We start from the raw sequence: 21617 nt of genomic DNA, 5'->3' as shown, positions 1-21617 counted from the left end.
GGTTTTCTCAAAAACAGCCAGATGGAGTTTAACTCACTACTCAGAAACACTGAAGTGAAGAAGAAACAGTAGGAATTTCAGCCCCCAAGGATAATTTGTTCAGGAAATCATATGGGCTTGATTGGAAGCCTATAGGAGTAACTGGAAAGTTTCCTATTGACTTCAATCAGCTTTGGATCAGAAAGGAGGGCTTATAATAGAAAGCATCTTCTTGCGAATTACTGTGCTGTTGCCGGGGAAACATGAAACAACACACACCTTTGGTATATACGTTTTAAACGGACATCCAGGGTGACATCCTGGCCCCACTGATGTCAACGGGGATTTGGCCACTGGGCATAATGGACTAGGATTTCACCCTTGGTTACCAAGTAGGGCCCCAATCCTGCAATGAGATGAGCATGAGTGTAGGGTGTATCCACATTCATCTCAATCCAGGATCACGCCCAGCTACCTCCACTGGAAGGTGGGAGGAGATGCTTCCATATTTCTATGCCAAGTATCTTACTGGCTGATCCGTTCGATTGATCCCGATGAGGAAGAGGAGCTCGGCCACAAAGAGGCTGATGCACAAGTTCTTGTGAATTGTGTTCCTGTCACTCTGGAGTCCGCGGAAAAAGCAAAAGGTGAAGATGCAGATCAGGAGGCAGACGAGTGACAGCAGAATGCCGACCCACGTGATAACATCCAGGAGCAGGTCGTGGACCATGTCGCTGTGCTGGAGACACAACAGAAAAATAATCAGTCACACGCCGCACGTCAGCTAATCAATACTGAAAAAAGCCAGGTTGTTTAAGAACCTTTGATAGACTCCTGTATCCACTTCCCAAGAACTGGCACAAGGGACCAATAGCTAATGAAGAGTATTAGGAGTAAAACTACCCAGAATGGAGTTCTGCATTAATGTGGCCACAACCTGAAAGCCACGCTCTGTTCTCTCCCTCTCTCCTTGCTTGGGTTTGTTTGTGAATACAGCAGTAAGGCAGTGGGGAAGGTACCTGAACAAACTCAAATCCCAAGATTGGGTCCCAGGGACCATTAAGATAATGTATGTCTCAATGCCCAGCATGTGGCAAAAACAGGGATTATTTTCCTTTCTTTTTTTCACAAGGGAAGGCAAAAAATATTGATTTATCAAACCCGGGAGCTGGGAATCCAAAATGAATATTGGAACAATATCCTGGATAAACAGAGACCTTTTATTGATCACATTGTTTTTAAATCCACATTTAACCAGGATTTTAATGTGGCTCAGAAATTGTGTGTTCCCCCTTGTGATGTGGTCTAGTTTCTGCTTACCCAGAAGTAATGTCCACATGGTCACTACTGCAGGGATGTTTCCCTTTCAGGCTACCATATGCCCGAAGAACAGCAGCAGCAAACACTGGTCTAGGGGGTAGGCCATGAGCTCTCACGGTGGAAAGCAGGATGCTGAGGTCCACCAATAAAATGCCACTGGACCTATTCCTGTGTTTGTCCGTGCATTTGCTTCCCAAACCAGGGCACGGACGCTTGGCGCTCTCATCTTGGAAGAGAAAAACAGGGTGTTTTGCTATGGGGAAAAGTCTATGACAGATGGAGTGGAATGCTGATTCATTTACCCTTTTTGTTACCTCCGTGCCAATGACAAAGCTACATCAGTGTCAGGTACTTATTGATATAGACTCCTGCTATGTCAGCACCCATCAAAAACAACTCAAATCCTTTCAGCACTTTGGCTTTATCGGCACGATTGATAGGTATCAAATGAGAATGAAAGATGGTGAGTGAGTTTTTTCTTCCCCCTAGAGGCTGTTTATAAAGAGACTAGACAGAAATTACAGGAGGTTTTATTCCCACAGCACTCCTGCCATTTTTCTTGGGAATCTGGAAGGTTTAAGAGACTCTATGATTGCAGATGTACCACAAGGGCACAGATTTAACATATGCCTATCGCAACAGCAACAAAAATGTCTATTCCATCCCCACTGCACACAGAAGGTGGAAAGGAAGAAAGGGCATATTCTTTTCCTGACGGAGGTGCATTGTTTTATCTCTGGGTAATTCCATACTCATTAACTTTCCTCTTAACTTGGTGCAAAAACGTTAATATAAATCCCGATCCTTGCATTTGCTCTGCTTTGCACGAAGCTGCTTGGAAGCGGTGGATAGCATCTCCCCTAACAGCCCCGCTGTAAAGCAGGCCAGCTCACCTGATTAGAAGGCAGTGCGAGGCACAGCTTCAGCGACCTGCGAGACACAGACACAGGAACAACACAGCTGGCACAGGCAGATAAAGGGGAGAGACAATCAGGTGAACTTCGGAAAGCGTGGATCGATCGCCCAAGGCTATGAGCACAAACGCAGTAACACTCCAGACAAAAAGTCAGCCTTGTACGTGGGGAGCTTTCCGGAGCTCTCCTTCATCTGATAGCAGAGCACCCCAGCTTCAGGGGGAATGAGCAAGAACCCAGCCTGCTCCTTTTACACACTTGGCTCCATGCACACACCAAGCCTGTGTGGAATAAATGAAAGCCACAGATCTCACTTCTCCACTGCTCAGCTGCCTGCAGAGTTATTTACACCTCGGACTGCAAAGTGAGCATGAAAGGCTGTCCAATCAGATCCTTGGGCACACTCCCCACTGCTGCCCTATAGGGAGGAGGAGGTGAAAAAAGGTCCGACAGCTCCCCAGGACCATTCAGGAGAGGAGAAGAGGAGAGGTCAGAGGGATTCTGCCACCAGGGCCATGTATGATGCTGAGATAGGGGGTGGGGGGAAGAGACACCCCTGCTGAGATGATAGGGTGGGAAAGAAGAGATCTCTTATCGTTCACTGGTTCTGGACCACACAGGGGCTGAGCTGAGAAAGGGCTGGGTAGTTTGGAGCAGGAGAAAGAGACAATTCTTCTCTCAGGCAGCTAGCACCTCTGGGAGGATTAGCAAGGAGCTGTGCTGATGATCTCCAGTGCACAGCCCTCGAACAGAGGCATGGCCCCTTGTGCCTGCCAGCCCCCCGCTCTGTGCAAGCCAACAGGAGGTTGGGCACCACAGCCCCCGGAGACCACATTGGTCCAGCTTGCTTTCTATTGACCATCACTCTCACCTTCCAGTGCCCAAGTGCTACCACAGTCAGATCTGCTGTAGGTGACAGGGCAGAGCCACCATCCCACCCAGCAAACACCTAGGGTTGCATGCCCTGGGTTGGGAGCCAGGAGACCAAGGGATCTAGTTTCACTGCTCCTACTGACTGGAGTCGGTATTTCTGTGCCACTGTATAGCACCATAAATATGACACCCTCTTAAGTTAGGATGAGAACCCTGGGATAACGGTAACTGTTGGAATGAATGTATATTGCCAAACATGGAATGTAGAAGTGAGTTGGGATGTTGTGTTAATATCTGTATGATTGTTGTGCGTTTAATGCTGTCATTTTGGTGAATGGAACTGGGTGGGGCAGTTGATGGTAGAAGACTGAGAGCAGGAGGTGGGAGATTTTGCCCTTGTGCCAGGGAGTGGAAGGTTCTGTCTGTGCAGGCTCCAGGAAAGGTCAGAACTTGATTTGATAAATGCATCTTTCCAGGCAACAAGCCTCATTCTCAAAGGCATGACACTGGCACTTCCTGGGGGCCTGGATGCCTCAGTGCATTGCTACAGAGCCTTTCACCTGTAGGCCACTACAAGCTCTTGCCCAACAGAGGCCTGATGGCCCCTATGTGGGATGAGTTTGTGGGTGTTAATTCCAGCTCCCACAGCACAAACTCAGCATCACACTTTTCACTGACAGTCAGACTCAGCAGAGAGGCCAAAAACTGCATGGGCCATGGAGACTGTTACCCCAAGAGAGAACGTCCTCAAAGCCTCCAGCCCAAAGTTCACGCCTGGTGGTAAGGCAGTGTTTGCGGGAAGCTTGTCCAGCTTTTAAACCAGGACTTCACTGACCAGGGCTGTTAAGCTGGCCTTTCAAGAACACTAACCTGCACATTTATTACGCTGAAGTTTATGGTTATATATAAATTATTTTTAAAAACGTAAATTCACTCATTAAATAATTTGCATAAAATATCACACATAGAGCCTGGAACAGGGCAGCCATCCGTGGGCCCCTCCAAAACAGTCTTGGATGTCTCGATTGTCAACACCTCTGTGCGTTTGTACTGATGTGATCTCTGCCAAGCAGCCGTCACAATCCCCGTGCAGCACTTCCACCTGCAGTGTCCTTCAGTCCTCAGCACTTCCTTCAGGGAGAAGGAGAGGAAAAGGAAGCCATCTCACCAGCCAGAGAGCTGGCTGCCCCTGAGCTCCGCTAGCCCTCTCTCCTTCCCTTTGCACATCCTTCCTGAGCGACATTCTCTGGGAGTCTGTGGGGGAGCTAGTTAATGCCTAGCTACGACTACGCTGCAGTGTAAGACCAAGGTTGATAGAACTCTAGTCGAGTTTGTCAACCTAGAGCTTGAGCATCTACACTCATCTCTAACCCCAGGTTAGGAATTGTTGCAACCCAGGTCCCAAACTGGGACTCCAGCAGCTAAACTGCATTTTGCAGGCCGGAGTCCAACCAGACTTCCTAGCACCCTCCCAAAATGGGGCTGCGCTCGCCCTGTGCTTGTGGTGCAATCTGGGAAAACTCGACCATCCAGAGGACAAAGAAAGTCAGCCCCTGGGATACTTCTGGCAGACTCCCAGAGCACGAGTCCAGCAGGGCTGCATCTACACTGAAAAGCAACAGGACTTGAACCCTGGGTCCCAACTTGACTCGGGCTCGGTCCTCCACTCCTGGGTGGTCCTGGGACCCTGGGTAGGAGCCCTGGGTCAGAACAATTTGTGTGTTGGTGGATGGGGTGGGATTAGGCTTGAGGCTGAGTTCAAACCCTGGGTTTACACTGCAGTGTAGACATACCCTAATGTACCCAGCATGCTGGGTCAGTGGCTGGCTTTCAGTGCTCTCTCACCATACGGCTCAAAATCAGGCAGCTGTTCTTTTCTGGGTTCCAAATCTCTAAAAAAGGTGTATTTTACAGAAACAAAGAGCTTGATGAAATTCAGAGAACAAACCAATAAACCCAACAACTTTTGTATTTGTGACAAGTTTTATATCTAGGGTTGGCGTTCGGGGCCAGATCCTCGGCCACGCAAAGACTCCCCTTGACTCCCACAGCTTTTGGATTGGGTTCCGAGTTGCGTCGGTGGGAAGTAGACTGGCTGAAACAGATTGCTGCTTTGAAAACCGTTGTGTGTGTGTCACAGACATGGCTGCCAAGTCCACAGCAGGGTGAGTAGGCAGCCCAGAAATTGCTCAGGCTGTGAAATGTGTAAGAGATGAATGATGGTTCCAGCAGTGCACTGCCTGGGCTCAAGAGCAGAGTTAATAAAAAACAACTCCAGTGAATGTCAGTTTATGACAGAATGGCTTGTCCCTTAAATGAAGGGTCCTTTCTCTTTCCCTGTTAAAAAGCTCAGTAGAGGTAAACGGTGCTGAAACAGAGCTACTGGCTGCGGGGGGTGCTTTTGTTCAGCTAATCTTTGCCTTTAGGAAGGGAGATGGTAACATGCTTGTGGGTGGAGGAATGACACATGGTAACTAAAGAAAGTGTCATTGGCTTGCTGGAATATGGCTGTTGTGCGACCGGTGGGAGCTGGCTTGGAAGGCAGCAGCATGGGTCCAAGTGGGCCAGATTTAAGCCGGCAGTGGTGTATAGTTTACACTGCTCCTGAGATTTGTAGCTGCCCAGAATGGACTGGAATCCCGTTACTCCTTTTAAAACTATTATCAACCATAGTGTGTTATCGAGAGCTCATCGTTCTTATGTCCACGTTGCATTTCCTCACTACAGTATGTTACACTGATAGGGTGAGATCACAGGTGGCTTTAAATCAAGATTTGAGGACTTCACTAACTCAGCCAGAGGCAGGGGCCTATTACAGGAGTGGCTGGGTGAGGTTCTGTGGCCTGCAAAGTACAAGAGGTCAGATTAGATGATTACGGTGGCCCCTTCTGGCCTTAAAGTCTCTGAGTCTATGATACGCTAATAACTGAATCCGAAGAGCCAGAGGAAATGATGGGAAAGCCAGGGACGTGATCTACCGAACCAAACAACATCATTATAAGGAAAACGGGGGAAATCTTGTTGAATGTACAAAACTGCAAGTTTATGCTGAACCCTAAGGATCAACTCCCCCAAATGTGGCTACAATGGCATGCAGCTGGGGGAGGGATTAAGGAGCCTTTCCTCTCCCCCTTGCATAACCCAGGTAAGAACAGGTCAGGACCCCAGTCCTGCACTCAGAGGGAGCTCACGGGTTATTCTGCACCTGCTCCCCCAGGTACATGTGGCACCAGGGACAGGGTGGGAGGCGGACTATGATCTGAAGCTATGGTGTAATGCCACTGACTTTCACGGGATATGTTCTGATTTACAGCAGTTTGAAATCAGCTTCAGGCTCCAAATCTCTTATACACAATGGGAGATGTACCTCAGGGTACCTGGTTCATCCAGCCTCTACTTCCCTGAGACATTTCTTCCTAGCTGGTTTGGTGTCTCCTTATGACACACACTAAAACCTTCACTCCTCTTTATAGAAGGTCACTCAGCAAGTTCTAGCCCCCAAAACGTAGTCTCCCCACAATCCCTCCAGCTGTAGCTGACACACAACCTTCTCCAAGACACACCTGGCTTTTCCCCAGTCATTTTTAAAAACCTGCCAAAAGATGCAAGGACTTGTCACCCCGGAGTTACTGGCAGCAGCCATTGTGAAAAACAAGGGTGTAAGTACCAAAGCAGTTTGGTTGCTAGGTGCCGAATTACAAACCCATTGGCATCACTAATTTCAAGGTCCCAGGGCTCTCGGTAATCTTGATCACTGCAGGGGCCACAGAATACCAGAGACATTTTCCAGTGTCCCAGGTCAGCAAGGTTGTCTTCAGTAGGTCTACTCATGAGCTTAAAGGTAGGCACATGGTCTAGTGCCTTGCTGAACCAGGGCCCTAACTCCTCCTGGTGAGAGGGCCGATGGGATCTGTACCACCTGGTTTGGCTGTTGGGATGGGAGCTTAGGAGGTCTAGTTCACAGTTCACTGAAGTCAATGGAAGCTGAGGGAAGTCAGCACCTTGCCAGACTGGGCAGCTAGTGAGGATACTGGGATGTAAAGCGCTCTTTGGCGCTCTCTGTTAGTGGAGTCAATGTCGGAGCAGTAACAAGAGATACGGAGGGGATTTGCTAGTGTGGAGTTGCCCCGAAATCAGCCCGTCCTGTCCCTTATTATGAACAGCCAAAACACCAAACTGTAGAGAGGATATAAAGTTGTCATCTTCTTCTGTGTTACTAAGTGAAAAGTTGAACTGCAGGTTACCATGGATACAGTGTGTGTGGTGAACGCTATGGGGTCCCATTCTGGTCTCATTTACACAGGTGTCACTTCGCTGCTGTAAAATGAGTGCTACAAGGTGTGAGAGAGAGGTAATTCAGGCCCAGTGATTGCATCTTTCTTGTTCCTTCATTCTGGCTTTGTTTCATCAGTGGAGCGGCTCCGCTTACCCAGGACGAAGAGCTTTCGGCCAAGCGCCATCTCTGTTTTATTTGGAAAGACTAGCTACAGCAGCTGATCTAGCCTCCCACAGCCCTTGTGCTCTGGCCACATTGCTGCCAGCTATTGGGCCCAGCCCTTGGGCACCTATGCAAGATGGCAGGACACCTGACACTGTCTCCGCTTGCCTGCTCTCTATACCTGTCTGAGTTCCAAGGGAGAATCCTGCCCTATGATTTTCTTCAAAATACTCATCTTTTGGGGAAGTTCTCTGGCCTGTGTTACACAGGAGGTCAGGCTAGATAATCACTATGGTCCCTTCTGGCCTTGGAATCTATGAATCCAACTCTTATTAAAATGGTATCTATAACGGACAGCTTATTGCCACTCTGAGAGGTGAAAATAAGTCATGACTGAGAAATTCTGCCTCCATTCTTCTTAGGGACAACAATCTCCCTAGTTTAGTGTCTTTATTTAGTGGAGGGAACAGGATGAAACCGATCTTGGGCACATGGATCAAAGAGATTCCTCAATTACACACAGCAGAACTGCATGTTACAGAGAATACAGAATCTACTCAGAGAGGAAGTCACCCTGAACCTCGTTCTCCCCATGAGGAAGGCGTTGATTGGGAATGTGAAGGTAAGCAATAGGGGGAAGCTTAGTGCTATTTAAATTCCACGGAATAAGGAAGACTTCACAGAACCCAGGAGTACGAAGTGTTCCTACCCCTCTGGCCCCTTCCCATGGCTTTCTTCACAGATAACTGCCTGTAAAAAAGGGCAATGAGCAAACAATCTATTGGGTTTGGGGTAGAGGAAGCAGCTGCAAACAAAATGCTGTCAGAGCTGGTTTAATTTAACATCTACATCCATGCTTAGACTTGGGAGGATTCGATTTTTATTAGTAAATGTTGGTAAATGTTGATTTCACCGTACACCCAAACCAACCAAGAAATATTTCCATCAATAATAATCAAAATCCACTGTTAGGCAAAGTATGAAAAGTGCTGCTTGAGAACTTATTAGAGTTTGAGGTATGGATATTTATGTTGTAGATGTGGACATGAGATGTTGACAATTTGTGTTTGAATGGCTATAAAGCTTTAACTTTTTAAATCACAGAGTCTTTTGTCATTAAATAATTATTGTCTGACCATCCTCCTTCCCTACATAATTTCTCAAAACTGTGAACAGTTATATGGATACAAATAGAAAAAAATGCTTAAAAACAATAGTGTTGTGCAAGTGGGAAAATGTAAATAGATAAAAAATGAAAAAAAATGTAAAATAAACATTGATATTATCCATCATCATTATAAAATATAAAAGCTGAATTCTGCCAAGCCTGTCCATGCGCAAGGACTCTGGGACTAATGTTTCCAGTATTGAAGAGTGCACATAAATAATACAAAGTGACAGAGAGGTTAGAAATATAGAAAGGAAATAACAGCTCTCCCTGGAAAAAATACAAGCGAAGGCATCTGGAGAAACTACACAGAAACAGAGATGAAGTGAGAGGGATATACATGCAAAATAGCTATGCTGAAAAGGACATAGGGGAGAGAGAGTGCCTAGTAAGTAATTAGATATGAGCTTGCAATGTGATATAATAGCACAGAAAAGTCATTGTAATATTAGACAGTACCATTTCACAGGTTGGGGATACACAAGAGGCCTTGCTTGCCTTTGTGCAGCTGCAGTTGGAATAAATAATAATAATCCTACAATTATAAATAAGCAACAACAGCTGTTTCTAGAGCACAGGCAAGAGTGCATCTAGAACACTGCCTCTAGCTCTTTTGGGCACTCTAGTATTCAAAGGACATGGAGTATGCAAACAAGGAGTCCAGAGAAAGGCAACACACACAATGCTGGAGAGATTGATTTATAAAGAAAGATTAAAAGTGGTCAACATCTTCTATAATGGCTGCTGATTTTAGGATGCTGGCTCTATTTTTGGGTGCCCAACATAAGAACGAGCCCTTTGCAGATCTGCTTTTACTTCAGTTGGAATTGTGGGAGCTTAGCACTATTGCAATTCACTCTGGGACATCTTGAAGCACTGTGGTATGCCAACAAAAATAGTTAACAGCATCAAGGCTTTCTATCAATGTGCAGCATGTGAAAGTAAATGCAGGCCTGAGTGAATGGTTCAACACAGACACTTGTGTCCAGTGATGATGTGTTCTCTTCACCTCCACTGTTTGGCATTGCCATTGACTTCATTATGAGACAAAGTGTAGAAGGATACAAAGCAGCCATTGCATAGCTCACAGCAATACACTAACTATAAGGTCTAGATTTTGCTGATGACATAGCTTTTCTAAGTGGCAGCTCAACCAAAGTTCAAGCAAAGACCGAAAAACTATCCAGTACTCCAAAACAGATGGGATTAATAATCAGTCATGAAAAAAACCCCAAATCTAATGAGAAGCCTGGCAGTGCCCAACTCAAGCATTACTTTAGAAGGCAAAGCAGCACAAGAAGTGAGTCAATTCACATAACCTGGCAGTAATGCACAAGCCAATGGGGCTGTCCAGAAGGAAATATTGACACAAACTGGCAAGTTGGCAGCTGCATTCATCAGCTTACACAGGAATTGGTCACCAGAAATCTATAATTTGCAGACCAAACTACGACTCTTCAACTCAAATATTATTTCCATCTTAGCATATGGATGTGAAAACTGGAAATCCACCAAAGGGACAGATGACATCTCAATGCCTGTGACAGCAACTGCTCCAGAACAATACTAGGTATTATACTGAATGAATATATAACAAGTGCCAATACTTGTCAGAGTTCAACACCCTCTTATATCTGAAGTTATCCAGAAAAGAAGATGGAACTATCTGGGAGGTGTGCTAAGAATGAAGCCAGAGCATCTGCCATGGCAGTTGTATTATTGGGCAGCTGAAGGATCATACAAGGGGGCCAACTGAACAAATCCCTCCATTGAACAGTACTCAGAGAAGGAAAACTTATTCATAGATTGCAAGACCAGAAAGGGAGCTTTTGTAATCATCTTTGATGCCCTCCTGTAGAACACAGGCCAGAGAACTTTCCCCAAACAATTCCTAGAGCAGATCTTTTTTTAAAAGCACCCAATAGCTTATGGCTCTTCATAAAGTAGAGGGCATGCAAATAGTGGCCCAGGATATACACTGGGATGGTGGAGCCTTGTTCATACTCTAGGCATTATCTGACAGTATGGGAAGGACTAAGATTCAGAGCCTCTGAAATCAGGCCCAAAGTGTCTCCAGTTGGACACCCAAAAGGTGACTATGTGTGGGGATATGGGGTCTAAATGGTTCAAACACCCAGGAGGAAGAAAGAGGAGATATTTAGAGCAGTCCAATTAGACAGAAGCAGGAATAATAGGAACAAAGAAAAAATTGGGCTGAATATCTGGAAACTGTATGATCTTTCAGACTGAACATCGGGTACCCATGAGAACTGTTATAAGGACTATATCTGGAATGATTTAATGCTCACCTAAACAAAGGTCTCAAGGATATGCTATTGCATACAATTATGTCTTGACGCCGTAGGGATAGATTACATGACAATTTCAGTTTTTCCTGCCACAATTTCTGTGTTTCCATGAAAATGTAGTCAGGAGACTAGGCTGTATTTTCTTAACAATAAGGGTTGGGTAATTTTCCCAAGGGAAGATAGACCAATCACCCCACAATACTCTGTAAGTGACAATTCTTCACTGGCAAAGGAATGTAATGGATTACTGAATATGTCTCTTACATCTCTTAATTTGCTGATTCCATTAAGTTCCCTGGTTCCTGTTCTTGACACACGCTCAAATAGTCTTTTATTTTTCATTTAAAAAACCCAGTGAAGACAAGCTGATTTAATAACTTTTCTGCTTAATTGAAACACTCCTTGTTTAACACATTTTTGAATAAGTCAGCATAATAAAACTCTCTGCAGAGACTTAACCCTTTAGCAGGTGCAAAATCCCTTTGCCCTACTCAACTTATAATACAGCAGCTTTAGAATTTAGCTCGGATATTTTAACACGTTCTAGACCCTGGGCCTAATTCTGCTTTTTGATACTGCCATTCAATCCCACTCATGTTAATGTATGTCTAACTGAGGGATGAGTTTATCCTGTTCTTTAGATCTGAAATTCAGAGTGGTTCTAGGCAATGCACCCATACGTTCCACTTAGACTTTATAAATGTTTGTTCTTTTCTCTCCTCAACTCTCCTCGTTCCTCGATTTCCAAAATAATTGATGATGATGATGTAATTTATGTGTAGCATAGTATAACATTTTAAAGCTTCAGATTAATTGCTGTACTTAAAGCATCTTGTTGGAATAGCGATTTGTAGTGCACAGTAGATGTTGCTCAGCAATATCTGTCTACCTTAAGGTACTCTGACTCAAACAGTTGGGTCTTTTTAAATGGATTTTTCCCACCAGCACTGAACTAGTTTTCTGGTTGCCTGTTTTTCCTACGGTATGTTTAAGCTGCATCTGCTATGGCTATTGTGATGCAAAGTGCTCACTTTTATGAAAATCAGCTTGTAAATTTTGAAGGATAATTCTTTAGCTGTTACCACACCGGTAGAATGGGTTATGTCCTTTAACCATGTGCTTTCTTCCAGGGCATAAGAAATAATGTAGTCTTATTGCATCTAAGGGTTGTATAAAACCATCCAAAGTTATTTGTAATCTGATGGAAAGGTGTTTCATTTATTTGAAAGTCTGAAGGCATCTAAATGAGAAATGAACATTTTAATTTTCAATGATACATTCTCTGAAAGACAGGAAATATTCCGACTCCATAAGGTAGACTGCACACTGTGTTATGTAGATGGAGAGTACAATAGTTAGATAACCAGGGATGGCAAACATCTTCTTTATACCTGACAAAGATATTATGAATCCGTGGAAGAGGTCTGAATAACAGCAGGCAATGTGGTCCGCAGATAGGGTGCTGGATTGGAACACGACAGACTTGAGCTCTATTCCTGTTCTGCCACTAATGTGCTGTGTGTCTCTGTCTCCCCTCCCAACATGGGCCTGTCTTGTCACTTTAGACTGTACACTCTTTGAGGCTCGGCCTGTCATTTATTGTGTTTGTACAGCACCAAGCACAATGGGGCCCTGATCTCTCAGTGATACTACCATATAAATGATAATTCATAACTAGCACATCATTATTTTGTACTTCTGTGCAGAGACACCACAATATTTCCAACTCTTATGTGACATGGGTTTTGTTTGAATTACAGCATGCATCTCTGGAATAGCCTGTGAATTTCCATTCACATCATGACTTGTCAGTGCATTTGCTGTAGGGGACTGCCTGACATGCCTGTCAAAAGATATCCTGCTGGGAATGAAGTCAGCTTGTGTGATTATCCTTACTCCATGTATTATGTTCCAGAGGCCTGGAGGAGATGGCCGAGCACAGGGTTATTCCTCAGTATTATGTATGGGAGAAAGGGCACCCAACTCAATGCCTTTTAAATTGAGGGGGCATCAGGGGAGACTCTACTGTTCCCAGAGTCCCAGGATCTTGGAAAGTCATGTAAACTTGGCAGGGAGCCCATTGAATTTGAGGAATAAAGCCATAGAATCATAGAATCATAGAATATCAGGGTTGGAAGGGACCCCAGAAGGTCATCTAGTCCAACCCCCTGCTCAAAGCAGGACCAATTCCCAGTTAAATCATCCCAGCCAGGGCTTTGTCAAGCCTGACCTTAAAAACCTCTAAGGAAGGAGATTCTACCACCTCCCTAGGTAACGCATTCCAGTGTTTCACCACCCTCTTAGTGAAAAAGTTTTTCCTAATATCCAATCTAAACCTCCCCCACTGCAACTTGAGACCATTACTCCTCGTTCTGTCATCTGCTACCATTGAGAACAGTCTAGAGCCATCCTCTTTGGAACCCCCTTTCAGGTAGTTGAAAGCAGCTATCAAATCCCCCCTCATTCTTCTCTTCTGCAGGCTAAACAATCCCAGCTCCCTCAGCCTCTCCTCATAACTCATGTGTTCCAGTCCCCTAATCATTTTTGTTGCCCTTCGCTGGACTCTCTCCAATTTATCCACATCCTTCTTGAAGTGTGGGGCCCAAAACTGGACACAGTACTCCAGATGAGGCCTCACCAATGTCGAATAGAGGGGAACGATCACGTCCCTCGATCTGCTCGCTATGCCCCTACTTATACATCCCAAAATGCCATTGGCCTTCTTGGCAACAAGGGCACACTGCTGACTCATATCCAGCTTCTCGTCCACTGTCACCCCTAGGTCCTTTTCTGCAGAACTGCTGCCTAGCCATTCGGTCCCTAGTCTGTAGCTGTGCATTGGGTTCTTCCGTCCTAAGTGCAGGACCCTGCACTTATCCTTATTGAACCTCATCAGATTCCTTTTGGCCCAATCTTCCAATTGGTCTAGGTCCTTCTGTATCCTATCCCTCCCCTCCAGCGTATCTACCACTCCTCCCAGTTTAGTATCATCCGCAAATTTGCTGAGAGTGCAATCCACACCATCCTCCAGATCATTTATGAAGATATTGAAGAAAACCGGCCCCAGGACCGACCCTTGGGGCACTCCACTTGATACCGGCTGCCAACTAGACATGGAGCCATTGATCACTACCCGTTGAGCCCGACAATTTAGCCAGCTTTCTACCCACCTTATAGTGCATTCATCCAGCCCATACTTCCTTAACTTGCTGACAAGAATACTATGGGAGACCGTGTCAAAAGCTTTGCTAAAGTCAAGAAACAATACATCCACTGCTTTCCCTTCATCCACAGAACCAGTAATCTCATCATAAAAGGCGATTAGATTAGTCAGGCATGACCTTCCCTTGGTGAATCCATGCTGGCTGTTCCTGATCACTTTCCTCTCATGCAAGTGCTTCAGGATTGATTCTTTGAGGACCTGCTCCATGATTTTTCCAGGGACTGAGGTGAGGCTGACTGGCCTGTAGTTCCCAGGATCTTCCTTCTTCCCTTTTTTAAAGATTGGCACTACATTAGCCTTTTTCCAGTCATCCGGGACTTCCCCGGTTCGCCACGAGTTTTCAAAGATAATGGCCAGTGGCTCTGCAATCACAGCCGCCAATTCCTTCAGCACTCTCGGATGCAACTCGTCCGGCCCCATGGACTTGTGCACGTCCAGCTTTTCTAAATAGTCCCTAACCGCCTCTATCTCCACAGAGGGCTGGCCATCTCTTCCGCATTTTGTGATGCCCAGCGCAGCAGTCTGGGAGCTGACCTTGTTAGTGAAAACAGAGGCAAAAAAAGCATTGAGTACATTAGCTTTTTCCACATCCTCTGTCACTAGGTTGCCTCCCTCATTCAGTAAGGGGCCCACACATTCCTTGGCTTTCTTCTTGTTGCCAACATACCTGAAGAAACCCTTCTTGTTACTCTTGACATCTCTGGCTAGCTGCAGCTCCAGGTGCGATTTGGCCCTCCTGATAACATTCCTACATGCCCGAGCAATATTTTTATACTCTTCCCTGGTCATATGTCCAACCTTCCACTTCTTGTAAGCTTCTTTTTTATGTTTAAGATCCGCTAGGATTTCACCATTAAGCCAAGTTGGTCGCCTGCCATATTTACTATTCTTTCGACTCATCGGGATGGTTTGTCCCTGTAACCTCAACAGGGATTCCTTGAAATACAGCCAGCTCTCCTGGACTCCTTTCCCCTTCAAGTTAGTCCCCCAGGGGATCCTGGCCATCCGTTCCCTGAGGGAGTCGAAGTCTGCTTTCCTGAAGTCCAGGGTCCGTATCCTGCTGCTTACCTTTGTTCCCTGCGTCAGGATCCTGAACTCAACCAACTCATGGTCACTGCCTCCCAGATTCCCATCCACTTTTGCTTCCCCCACTAATTCTACCCGGTTTGTGAGCAGCAGGTCAAGAAAAGCACCCCCCCTAGTTGGCTCCTCTAGCACTTGCGCCAGGAAATTGTCCCCTACGCTTTCCAAAAACTTCCTGGATTGTCTATGCACCGCTGTATTGCTCTCCCAGCAGATATCAGGAAAATTAAAGTCACCCATGAGAATCAGGGCATGCGATCTAGTAGCTTCCGTGAGCTGCCGGAAGAAAGCCTCATCCACCTCATCCCCCTGGTCCGGTGGTCTATAGCAGACTCCCACCACTACATCACTCTTGTTGCACACACTTCTAAACTTAATCCAGAGACACTCAGGTTTTTCTGCAGTTTCGTACCGGAGCTCTGAGCAGTCATACTGCTCCCTTACATACAGTGCTACTCCCCCACCTTTTCTGCCCTGCCTGTCCTTCCTGAACAGTTTATAACCATCCATGACAGTACTCCAGTCATATGAGTTATCCCACCAAGTCTCTGTTATTCCGATCACGTCATAGTTCCTTGACATCACCAGGACCTCCAGTTCTCCCTGCTTGTTTCCAAGGCTTTGTGCATTTGTATATAAGCACTTGAGATAACCTGTTGATCGCCCCTCATTGCCAGTATGAGGCAGGAGCCCTCCCCTCACAGACATTCCTGCCTGTGCTTCCTCCCGGTATCCCGCTTTCCCACTTACCTCAGGGCTTTGGTCTCCTTCCCCCGGTGAACCTAGTTTAAAGCCCTCCTCACTAGGTTAGCCAGCCTGCTGGCAAAGATGCTCTTCCCTCTCTTCGTAAGATGGAGCCCGTCTCTACCCAGCACTCCTCCTTCATGGAACACCATCCCATGGTCAAAGAAACCAAAGCCTTCTCTCCGACACCATCTGCGTAGCCATTCGTTGACTTCCACGATTCGACGCTCCCTACCTAGGCCTTTTCCTTCCACGGGGAGGATGGACGAGAACACCACTTGCGCCTCCAACTCCTTTATTCTTCTTCCTAGAGCCACATAGTCCGCAGTGATCCGCTCAAGGTCATTCTTGGCAGTATCATTGGTGCCCACGTGGAGAAGCAGGAAGGGGCCATCTCCAGGCTCAACTAACTCTAATAGGCAGATAGCATCTTTTTTTAAAAAAAATCTTTCTTCTTAATTGAGTAGAGTCCTGTTAAGCCTGGAATTGATCCCATCAACTCCCAGTCTTAAGACACACAGATAAATCACAGCTCTAATGGTCAGCCATTGATATTTGTTTTTCCTTAAGATACAGACATATAGCTATTACTGAGTAGAGAAGCAGAAGGCTATCAATCATTTGCTGAATAAATCAGAGGCCCTACCTCTCCCCCACCCCAGTATGCTAATAATTAAAGCACAGCCCATAACTCAGGGAATGTCTGCAGAATTCTCCTTTAGAGGAACACACAGCATTACCATCTTACTAAGGAGGGAGCTAATTCATGGCCAGAAGTGACATTTGTCAAATCATAGTTCTGTCAACTTTAAACTAAGAAGAGGGGCTCAGGTGTCTGTTCCCCATGATATGTTGTATTCTCTATCATTAGGTAGGATATTTCAGGTAGCCAGGTGAGGATATAAGGAGTTGTTGATGGTATACTGAAAACTATAAAAATTATAAGCTGCTAATTCAAATCCTAAGGAGTTTCCTGGTCCTGCTTGCCGGGTAGGAGGCTCTCCAGGGAAGTGTGGAATCAGAGGAGTCAGTTTGTCAAAGGCCAGCCTAGAGTAAGGTGGAGTGACTTGTCTCTTTTGGTTTTTAGGGAGCAGCCTGCATTGTCTCTCTCTGGTTTAGGGTTCTTGTGTGTTAACATTCTAAATTCTAAGAAATGAAGCAGTGTTACACTGCAACCTTCCAGCAAGTGCATTTTATTTTTAATCTAACTTTTCTGTGTGTGTGCCATGAACATAACACCTGCCAACCCTAGCTTTCCTCCATAAGGACCAGGCTGAATCTCTGTGCTTCCAGGAGACCTGGGATCTCACTCTTCCTATTACCCTGAGCGCATGCAGTGGGGAAAGGGAGTCACATGTCTCCCTAGTGTTCTGGGTCAGAGTATGGGGAGTAAGCTGCATACAAGGGTACTAGCAGCAGTGTGCGTGCTGCCTGTGAACATTCTGCTGCCCCGAGGCAATGCTCCGTACTGCTCCCTTGCTAGAGGCTGTGCCTTAAAGGCACAGGGTAGCCAGATGGAATCTGGCATTCCCTTCTGATTCACATGTTCTGAAAAGTTATGCGTTGCCCACAAAATTATTCTGCACCAAACGCTCCCTTGTATTTTATCCTGAATCCTATTTAATGCATTGGGCTTGCTTCTCTGGAATCACGTGAAGCCATCAGACCAATTCCCTTTCACACTGCAGGCTAAACTTAGACTGTAATGATCTATGAAGCAGAGAGAGGCCAGCAAGCTGCCCTTCTAGGTTAGAGTCAACAAAATAGAGCTGACTTTACCATGGCAGCAGCGGTGTTTTGGCAGTAGCCAAATAAAAAATGAACAAGACTCTACAGCCATGAAAACAGACTAGTTAACATACAAGAGAGACTAACATGATGTGAATCAGTGCTGCCTAGTGGATAGGGCACTGGACTGGAACTCAGGAGATCTGGATTCTATTCCCAACTTGGCCGCTGGGTGAGTTTGGGCAAATCACTTCCACTCTCTGTGCTTCAGCTTCCCCGTCTGCAACATGTTGATAATGCTACAGATCTCCTTTATAGAGCAGTCTGAGATCTAGTGAAGAAAAGCTCTACATAAGATATTCAGGTATTATTATCTAAGACTCCATTATACTTATATGGCCCCATTATTGGGGTATCTGAGCCCCTTTAATGTATTTACCCTCATAACACCCCTGTGAGGTAATGATCCCCGAGTTACAGATGAGGAATGGAGAGACAGAGTGGGGAAGGGATTTGCCCTTGGCCACATGGGAAGTCTGTGCAGAGCAAGGACCTGAACTCCGGTCTCATGGTCCCATACTAGTGCCTTAATCACTGAGGCATCCTTCTTCCTCAATTAAACTCTAGTAGGATTCATTTTCCTTTTATGCCTGGTATACTTTTCCAGCTCCTGAGGGCCTTACTCTGTTTTTCTTTCGCCCTTATGGTTATTCAGTGAGAGCTGCCCTAGTAAAGACTGAGTGAAAACTGAACAAAGTCCTCAGAACCCATCCCTTTGTTAGTTGACTTATTTGGGGTCAGATATGTACCATACAATAACCACTTCACTGACATCTTTATTAGGAATAGGGCTGGACTCTGCACTTAGCAACACCATGTCAAGGGGCAGAAAAAGTCTAAAATGCTTTTCCCCTCTCAAACTCCTAATTTTGTTCCAAGCTGTTAGCTGCTGTCCAGATCCCCATCCAAGTTATCCACATTTCCCAGACATGACCTCTCACCTCTATGACATGGCATATTTATCATCTCCGGACAGGTGACAACCAGACAAACACACATTCTTTTGGTAAATCCAAACAATTCCAGACCCACTACAAAAAACTAAACTTGATCAGCAGAACTGTGTTCTTCTGTTAAACATTTGCATTGAATATTCCCATTCTTCAGGCTAAAATCAGACCTTCGATTTGTCTTTAGCTGGCCAATCCCAGGCAGTCACTGAAGTCATGTAAAGCCAAATTCTGCTCTTCATTGCATGGCAGCAAGTCCCATGGAAGCCAATGGGCACTTTATCCATGTATCTGGCAGCACACTCTCCCCCTTTATCCTCAACCTATCCAGTTCTGCCCAGTTGCACTCTGTCACAACAAGTGTGCTACATGAGTGTTAAAAGAGCTGCAGGTCCCTTTTTTCAATTTTGCATGGCTTTTGTCATTCATAAGAGAGCCTTAATGCATATTGGAAGTCAGTGCTTTTAAATTCTCTTTAGAAAAATCATAAAAACGAGAGCAGACAAAGGAGTAATGTTGGAAAAATATTCAGAAGTTCCTGGGATACCATAAGAGCATATGCGGTTACATCTCCGTAGTTACGGCAGCAGCTCTGAACTGTTCTATCGGACTCTCTTGATAGAGTTTGTATGGAGGATGCTGAATGCAAAACAGAGCCCTAGCCCTGCAATTGGACCTGTGTGGACAGAACCCTGCATCCATGCAGAGCTCCACTGAAGCTGATGGGACTCCCTATACATCTAATTGCAGAAACAGGGCCTAATATGCTCAATACAAAATAGCACTGCAATGAGTAGTTAACATAAAAGATACCACCATTGGGGAAAAAAAAGAACAACGTCCAGTGTGATTGCTTGATGTGACAAACTCCTTCAGACCCAATACAATGTCAATGCAGTCATTATGATTCTTACATTACATTGGCAACATACCGGATCCATTAGTCACTTGGACAGCATTCAGTGTCAGAGGAACCAGTGCTATTCGATCATAACATTATCACTATGGGCTGGTGGCTCAATAGACCTGTTGTGAGAAGTAGCTACGGCACATGCACTGTAGTGGACTTGAAAATGAAGCTGAATTGTTTAATAAAGACCTACTAAATGCATCATTGGCCAGCCTACAGCTTGCAGAATGTATGCTTTTAAAAAAAAGTGTGAGCAAATGTTTAGTCACAAGAAGCAAAACAAAGACAAAAACTGGATTTTTCACTAAAACCATCTTTGAACCATGATTCACTTATCCCTAGAGAGAGAGACTATCATGAGGTACTCCCTTTTAAAGAATAATAATTGAAACTGGGCTAATAACTTGTTTTACAATCTCAGCTACAATGTTAGAAATAGCACACCTAGTCCAGTACAGATGGGCAAACCTGTTCAGATAATATAAGAACCAACTCAACCTTTCGCCTGTGTGTGCATCAAACCGAAGCGGACGTCTCCACCTTACAAGCCGTGAGCACACTGAGAAGCAGTTACAGACACAGGTAGTTCTACCATCATCAACGGGATGATTCACGTGAGTAAAAGTCCTTTTGGAGTGAGTAAGGGTTACACCATCTGGCTCAAAGCAAGTGATGCCACTGAAGTCAATGGGGCTAACCATGGACCACTTGGCCCTAACAGGAGTGTGCCATGTGGCAAGGAAGGTGTAAGGAACTTCTCCTTCCTTGCGCAGCCTGAAACAGAGCCAGGCTGAATTCCAAGCAGTGACTTACAGGAGCACCCAGGCTGCCATTGGGGAAGGGAGAGAGGCATAGTTCTGCCCCCATGCACTGGCCAGAGGTGCTGACTGGCTGCACAGGGGGCAGTAAGCCACAGCCCCAAAAGAGCTCTGTCAGCATCACAGGGATCTAGAGAGGCAGAAAGCCCCAGCAAGGCAGATCCCTCCTGCTATTCCCCACCAGCCACACTGCCAAGCTGGGCCTCCAGAGCACAGTCAGACCCCACATGAGCAAAGATGCAGCATCGAGCTCTCTGTCATCATGGGTTTGGATGCAGCATCCACAACCAGCCTTTTGAAGTTCATCGCTCCCTGTTCTTCATCTCATTTGGCAGCTGGTCACACTATGGGCCAGCCACAGCCATGGGATACTCGTGCTCAGCTCCCGCTGAAGTTAATAGGAGTGACACACAAACAACTTGGGCAGAGTTACATGTTCTATGATTGGAATCGCCTTCAGACAGCAACCTCACCGCATGTTTATCTCTTCCCAGCAACAAAGCAATATTGTATTAATCATGCAGCCCAGGGATGAGCAGTGCCTACCTTGACTTCCACATGTGCCATCAAGACTGCAAAGTTGGTGAGGTGATTACAGGAACATGTAGTGTGTGTCTTGTTTGTGGTCAGAAGCCGACACCCTTGCTTTGACCAATACCCTGTCATCGTGTGTTTTGAGTAGTTCCAGAATGAACAGTTAGGGTTGAAAATTTCTTCTGACTGCTGCAGAAAGAAATGAATAAATGCAATAAAAATTCTAATGGCTTCTGAGACTTCTAAATGCACTCTCTTTCCCCAGAGTCACTCTGTAACTCTTACCCTTTAATTTCATATAAACAATCAGCAACGGTTTATATGTCAAGTATTGCACATGCCGGAGAAAGTTAGATTGTTGCTGCTCTCTTTGTTCTGCCAACTTAGTTCTTTGTTCTTGATTAATTTCAACCACAGACTAAATTCAACTCTTCAGAACCAGATTGCTTCATTTGCATTGCAGAGCAGAGAAATTAATTGCTTTAAGCAATCAACTTTTGAAATTACAGTACTTGGCTAATGGAGGGCTCACTGTCCTCTTTCACTGAAATCCTGTTACCTCTAAT

At 45.5% G+C, this 21617-nt stretch overlaps 1 protein-coding gene across 30 annotated transcripts in view; it reads right to left on the bottom strand.

Annotated features, from left to right (window-relative positions):
• ADGRL3 (adhesion G protein-coupled receptor L3) overlaps window positions 1–21617 on the bottom strand; it is an 809498-nt gene that overhangs the window by 125020 nt on the left and 662861 nt on the right. For 29 of the 30 annotated variants that reach the window (XM_073340228.1, XM_073340229.1, XM_073340219.1 and 26 more), the window contains 2 exons: window positions 21064–21240; window positions 509–718 (listed from right to left, as the gene is read on the bottom strand). In XM_073340228.1, coding sequence (XP_073196329.1) covers window positions 509–718; window positions 21064–21240 — 387 coding nt within the window. The remainder of the gene's footprint in view (window positions 1–508; window positions 719–21063; window positions 21241–21617) is intronic. The other variant, XM_073340204.1, reaches the window with a different exon arrangement.

Source organism: Lepidochelys kempii, chromosome 4 (genome assembly GCF_965140265.1).
Source record: "Lepidochelys kempii isolate rLepKem1 chromosome 4, rLepKem1.hap2, whole genome shotgun sequence".
Lineage (NCBI taxonomy): Eukaryota > Metazoa > Chordata > Testudines > Cheloniidae > Lepidochelys > Lepidochelys kempii.
Note: the sequence above shows the minus strand (reverse complement) of the source record. Positions and strands in the feature narration are given on the sequence as shown.